Source organism: Trachemys scripta, chromosome 1, assembly GCF_013100865.1.
Source record: "Trachemys scripta elegans isolate TJP31775 chromosome 1, CAS_Tse_1.0, whole genome shotgun sequence".
Classification (NCBI taxonomy): domain Eukaryota; kingdom Metazoa; phylum Chordata; order Testudines; family Emydidae; genus Trachemys; species Trachemys scripta.
The window spans coordinates 345135428-345142477 of record NC_048298.1 but is presented as its reverse complement, the minus strand read 5'-3'; the positions used below and the strand labels follow the sequence as shown (position 1 = coordinate 345142477).

The window sequence follows — 7050 nt, the reverse complement described above, 5'->3', positions numbered from 1 at the left end:
CCCACTGGCCGCGGTTCGCCGTCCCGGGCCAATCAGCACGGCGAGAAACCGCCGCCAGCACATCGCTCGCCTACGCTGCTTGCTCACGCTCCCATTGGCCCAGGACGGCGAACCGCGGCGAGTGGGGGCCGCGATCGGCCGAACCTGCTGCGTCAGCAGATAAATAAACTGGCCCGGCCCGCCAGGGTGCTTACCCTGGCGAGCCGTGTGCCGAACGTTGCCGACCCCTGGTCTAGATAACATTTAGTCCTGCCATGAGTGCAGGGCACTGGACTAGATGACCTCTCGAGGTCCCTTCCAGTCCTATGATTTTTAAAAGTGTGACCTTTGTCAAAAGTTATCCACAGAGAGACATACAGAAGAGACTGAAATGGAAGTAACAATGTATGAGTGAATATTAATCTGATTCTTTTAATGTCAATGTGACACTGTCTAATTAAAATATAACCATGCAAATCATATAATTGCAACAAATCTTATACAAAATATAACTCATTGCAAGAAATAGTTAAACAGCTTGCAGGCTAACTAATCCAAAGCTGACTTTTAATAACATGTTAGAAATGGTAATTAGGGCCATTCTATGGCTAGATAGTCTAGAACTTTGAAATGCAAACCTATATTGTTAGAGGTAATGTTAATTGTGTGTATCTTTGCTGCTAGCCATGTAAACAGACAGTCCCTGTCTGTCACTATAACTATTAATTCAGAGATCAAAAGGGAATATTAACATTTAGATGAATCTTGGGTAAAATAATGTCATTGTCCATATGTCTCTTTGAAGTTTGTGATAGACTGCCTAGTGGATAAATTGCCTTTTGTTAATTTGTGTAACTAATTACTGTTGGTGTTCAGGAAACAAAAGGTTACATCAAAAGTCTATTGTTTACCCAGGACTGTCTGGTCAACTGAATTCTAGAAAACCAAATACCATGGTCAATAGTTCATTTTCTTTGTCCCTCTTCTGTAAACACACACTGTATATGAAGATACACCTGTTATTATATATGTGTGCTATAATGGATAAAATGTTTTAATTGCAAGGATGCTCATAAAATGTTCAGTAATTAATAAAATTAGTAACTGACAAAATAGACAAGGAACATGTAAGCTGTGTTCTATAATCAATATATCATCAAAACAGTAATGTATGGATTAAAGGGAAAAGGCTTGTTGGCTACAAACTGTGGATTGCTTCCATGCAGTGGTTTCTGCCATAGCTGCTGCTGTGGCCCTTGACTGAAGCCTCTGGCCTTGCAATGTTACCAGGCTTCACAAAGAAGCCTGTGCTTCCTCCACCCTCCTGGCTGACCATCAAGGTGTAAGAGTCAAGCAACATTTAAGATTCAATATCTAAGCAAAAAGAACAAGGAGTACTTGTGGCACCTTAGAGACTAACAAATATATTTAAGCATAAGCTTTCATGGGCTAAAACCCACTTCATCGGATGCATGCAGTGGAAAACACAGTAGGAAGATCTACTATATATATTATATATACATACATACATACACACAGAACATGAAAAAATGGGTGTTGCCATACCAACTATAATGAGTGTAATCCGTTAAGGTGGGCTATTGTCAGCAGGAGGGAAAAAAAAACTTTCATAGTGATAATCAAGATGGCCCATTTCCAATAATTGACAAGAAGGTGTGAGTAACAGTAGGGGGGAAAGTTCTACTTTGTGTAATGATCCATCCACTCCCAGTCTTTATTCAAGCCTAATTTAATGGTGTCCAATTTGCAAATTAATTCCAATTCAGCAGTTTCTCGTTAGAGTCCGTTTTTGAAGTTTTTTTGTTGTAGTATTGCCACTTTTAGGTCTGTAATTCAGTGAGCAGGGAGATTGAAGTGTGGCAACACACATTTTTTTCATGTTCTCTGTGTGTCTGTGTATATATATATTCTTCCTACTGCATGCATTTTCCACTGTATTTTCCACTGCATGCATCCGATGAAGTGGGTTTTAGCCCACAAAAGCTTATGCTTAAATAAAATTGTTAGTCTCTAAGGTGCCACAAGTACTCCTCGTTCTTTTTGCTGATACAGACTAACACGACTACCACTCTGAAATCTATCAGCAAGTAATCTCTAGTCGGCAAGAAGTTTTTCAATGCAAAACAGCAGAGCTGAGAAGACCACCAGTTAATCTTTTCAACTGTGTACTAGCTTCCTGAGGCTGAATGAAACTACAAGAGTTGTGACAATGTTTGCTACTGGGCTGCACAGGAGAATATGTAGAACTACCTTTAAAAAAAAATTCAAGCCACCATCAAACTGACTAAGGGTGAAAATGAAAGGCTTAAACTGAATTACTGTTAAAATGCTGCTCTGTCTCTCCTCTCATTTGTCTATGATTTATTTTTCTACATTACTTAAAATTAGAGATTTTTATTTACCGAGGTTTCTTAGTACATTTTCCAGTGCATCAGAGACACCAATATATATAACTTACTTGTCTTGACACTTATTGTAAGTAAGTCCATCCCCACCACAGTTGCCACACCGGTCACCTTTAGTATTCACTGCTTTGAAACAATTCAGTGGGGCCCGATGTGCTGCTGCAAAACCGGGGAGAAAAGCACAAGGTAAATGACAAGACAGAAATAAAGCACACAATGCTTTGCACTAAGTCCTCCAATCATTTCAAGGGGTTAAGGGGAAACTGAGGTATTCACTTGTAACCAGAGTTCCTTTAAATGATTCCTAAATATTCACACTCATGGGAGGGACCCCTGGTGCAGCTGTGATGGTGAAACCTTTAGGAAGCAGTGCCAGTTGGAGCTCTCATACCCTGTCCTACCCCTGCTCTCACAGTTCCTGAATTTACTGATGGCAAAGCTATAAAAGGGGGTAGGCAATTCACCTAACTCAGTGACTTGCACCGCCTCCTCCAAGTCACAGGTTGTACTTAAGACTCCAAGGAAGAGGGAGGGTGGATTCAGATCGTGAATATACAAAGTACATCTCAAAGAATTCTGGTTGCAGGTTTACTAACCTCTATTTCTTTGAGTGTCCTCTGCATAATCCTACTCATGGGACAGTGTGACAGGCAGTACTCCCTTTAGATGAAGGTGAGTCCTATAATTAAAGAGAGATTGAAGTACTGCCCTTCCTAATTGTGCATCCAATCTGGATGCTAAATCCAGAGAATAGGGGTTTGTAAAATGTTTGCAAAGAGCTCAATGTTGCAGCCCTATAGATCTGTAAAAAAGGAATATATCTAAGGCATTACATTTAAGCTGCCTTGGTTCTAGTGGAATATGTCCAAATTCTCTCCAGAATAGAGTCTGATGCTAAAGTGTAGGTCTCATGAAAGCAAAGACTAAAGAATTTTGAGAGTGTAGGAGACTAAAGCACTTGTTTCTTTCTAACAGATGTATTGGAGCATAAGCTTTCGTGGGTGAATGCTTGTGCTCCAATATATCTGTTAGTCTTAAAGGTGCCACAGGACTCTGTTTCTTTTTACAGATCCAGACTAACACGGCTACCCCTCTGATACTTGTTTCTTTCTGTTATCAAGTGTGACAGACCCAGACCAATGGGATACAGGAGTCTGGTAGAGGGCAAATATACTGGTCACTGGATGAGTAGTTTTCTGTTCCCTGAGTGACCAGAGCAGGGGCTGCACTAGAGTAATCAGGAACCTGCTAGAACCAGTTAAGGCAGGCAGGCTAATTAGGACACCTGGAGCCAATTAAGAAGAAGCTGCTAGAATCAATTAAAGCAGGCTAATCAAGGCACTTGGGTTTTAAAAGCAGCTTACTTCAGTTTGTGGTGTGAGGAGCTGGGAGCAAAAGGTGCAAGGAGCTGAGAGTGAGAGGGTGTATTGCTGGAGGACTGAGGAGCACAAGCATTATCAGACACCAGGAGGAAGGTCCTGTGATGAGAATAAGGAAGGTGTTTGGAGGAAGCCATTGGGGAAGTAGCCCAGGGAGTTGTAGCTGTCATGCAGCTGTTACGGGAGGCACTATAGACAGCTGAAGTCCACAGGGCCCTGGGCTGGAACCCGGAGTAGAGGGTGGGCCCGGGTTCCCCCCAAACCTCCCAATTGACCTGGACTGTGTGTTCTTCCAGAGGGGAAGGTCTCTGCTCTGTTCCCCAACCCACATGGTGAATCTCTGAGGCAAGAAAATCCACCAATAAGCACAGGACCAACCAAGATAGAGGAGGAACTTTGTCACACAAGACAGAAATGAATACATTATGGCACAATCTGAATCATTTAGCCCAACTGACATAATAAGCTAAAGACCTTTGAACCAGATAGGTATAAAATTCAGTCACCACATTAGGGATGGGGATGTAGCCATCCTTATGAAAAACAGTGAATGGTGGGTCAGCCATGAGGACCTGCAATTCATACACTCTTCTAGCAGTTTTGATGGATCAGCTAAGCAAGAGACTTCAACTCCCATCAGCTCTTCACACTACACTTCCCTTTCTTCTGGCCAGGAGGGGGAAAGATCCTGAACCAGGAAGGGGCTGGGCTCGGTTTAAAAAGCAGCAGCCACATGACAAATCAGGAGCTGTAAAGAAGAAACCACAGGAACTGTATGCAGAGCCACATGTGGAACAGGTTGTGACTGCTGAATGTTAGAGCTGGGTGCAGGTCTGTATGGGACTTATGGGGCAGTGGAAGAAAGCTAGTACAGAGGGCCCCAATGAGAGAAACTAACCAAGCCTGGTCTATTTTCTTCAACAGAGACTAGACTGGAGAGGGCACCCCAGGCACTAGTCCTGAAGAGCCCTGATTTTCAATAGGACTGCCCCAAGGCCCAAAACAAGAACTCCCTATTGCAAACTTTGAACTGTAACTGTAAAGCCTCTATACCGAGGGTAATTTGCAAACGTTGCCTTCTCTGCCAGCCGTAGCGCATTACCGTTTCACTTAACCATTGGGACCTACCAGGGCTATCATCAACAAGGCTTAGCTGCTGAAGCACCTACAGCACTTGCTTTTAAATTGCTGTACATGAGGCATTCTCCTAGTTCCTTAGGCATGTAATGTACTCCAGCACAGAGCAACCCCCAGTAATTACACAGATGTTACGGCTATAACTTCCCTTGCTGCAATAAAGGGTTTAGTCTTCAGCAAGGGAGATTTAGATTAGCTATTAGGAAAAGCTTTCTAACTATAAGGTTAGTTAAGCTATTGAATAGGCTTCCAAGGGAGGCTGTGGAAGCCCCATCATTGGAGGCTTTTAGAACAGGTTGGACAAACACTTGTCAGGGATGGTCTAGGTTTACTTGGTCCTGACTCAGTGCCTGGGGCTGGACTCGATGACCTCTCAAGGTCCCTTCCAGCCCTACATTTCTATGATTCTATGATAAAAGCTGTTTTAACGGAGAGTTAAAATAAACACCATTCTGCTATTGGCTTAAATGGAACTTCATTAGCTACTGGAGGTTCCATGCTGGATAAGGGTCTTTAAAGTGTAGGAAGATTTACTGAACCCTTTTATAAAGATCTTAACTATGTTGTGTGTGAATACAGACTTCTTATCTATGAGAAAGTGGTATAGCTGCTAGATGGACATTGACTGCTGATAAAAAAGGTGTGAAAGTTTCAACTGTAGCAGTTATTCCAAAATATGATGAACTGGAGCCATTGTTGTAGCTACATTACTACTCTTTATGCAGAGACTGAATCTCTTCCATTTGAAGCTATAACACTTAAGGGTTGATTCTTTCCTACAGTTAAGTAGGACATGAACCAGCAGACAACAAGATTGTTCTAATTCTATCAAAGACCCATAGCCCAGGTTGTCAGATCTGATCAACTCTCCAACAAATCTGTGAGGAAGAGGAGGAGATTGGTAAACACCTTTTGTAAGATGAAGGACTAAGAACCACATGGCCACAATGGAGCCACTAGAATTACTTTGGCTCTGTCCAGTTTTATCATTTTTACCATCTTGTGGATGAGAAATGGGGGGAAAGCATACAGAAGACTTTGCCACCAGATTATCAGGAATGTGTCTGGAATGGATTAGCTTTCTCTTCCTGCTCTTGAGCAAAATCTGGGGCATTATGCCTGGTTGCAATGAGATCTACATGTGGATGACCTCCACAAGTTGAAGATCTTGTGTATCACTGAGTTCTCCAATGACCAATCCTGGAGTTCTGCTCAGTTGGTCCACAATACTGTTGCATTTCCCTGCTAGGTATTGCAGTACAGGAGGGATCTTGTGTTGAATGCACCACTGCCCTGCATCCATTGCTTTACTGCATAGATGTGTGGAATGAGTACCATCCTTGCTTGTTTATATAATACACAACTTTCCTTGATTGCAGCTGGCCTGTGTTGTCCTTGAAAAGCTGCACTATGTTCAAATATAAGTGAGGCAGAAAAGATTTGGGATCCCAGCATATTGCTCTGAGTTCTAGCACACTAATGTGTAGTTTATTTTTTCTGGGAGTTCCAGTGGCCACAAACTGTCAAACTGTCAATGTGAGCTCCCCTGCCCAGGTTGGATGTAGTTGAGGTTAGTGTTGCTGATACTGCTGGACAGTTGAAAACTACTCTCTTCATCTTGAGACAGTCCATCAGGATTCCTTGCTATGGTCAATATTAGAGACATATCTAAAATATGTCTGTTCTTTTGTCAGTCATTGCTGGATAGACCACATTTCCTTCTAGGTATAATGTTTCAGCTGCATAGCTGAGTCTATGAGGCCCATAAATCTGAGCAAGAAGATGACTTTCTGATATGCAAATTGGTGCAGCGAGGCTATAGCTGATTGAATCTTTGCCAACATTTCTTCTGGCAAGAAGACTGTGGTGATATAGGAGTCCAACCTTGCCCACTGCCTTGTGGGTATCAAACTGGGAGAAGTCCCTAATATTCTTAGACCTACTTCCCTAAATAAGAAGCAAGTATAGAATATGGCTCCTGCTAGACTTTATTTTGATAACACTAATTAGCCAGTTATAGTATGATGTTAGAGGGTGTCTTCGAGGCTCTGCAGGTGTGCTATTCTCAGCTCCCTGTTGTTGCTTGCAATCATTTATTCAGATTTAGGCTATGTCTTCATTAGAAGTGC

General features: G+C 42.4%; 1 protein-coding gene across 1 annotated transcript in view; it reads right to left on the bottom strand.

Moving 5' to 3' along the window:
* Positions 1-7050, bottom strand: part of LOC117889022 (disintegrin and metalloproteinase domain-containing protein 20-like) — a 137152-nt gene that overhangs the window by 36880 nt on the left and 93222 nt on the right. The window contains exon 15 of the mRNA XM_034792864.1: positions 2459-2564. Coding sequence (XP_034648755.1) covers positions 2459-2564 — 106 coding nt within the window. The remainder of the gene's footprint in view (positions 1-2458; positions 2565-7050) is intronic.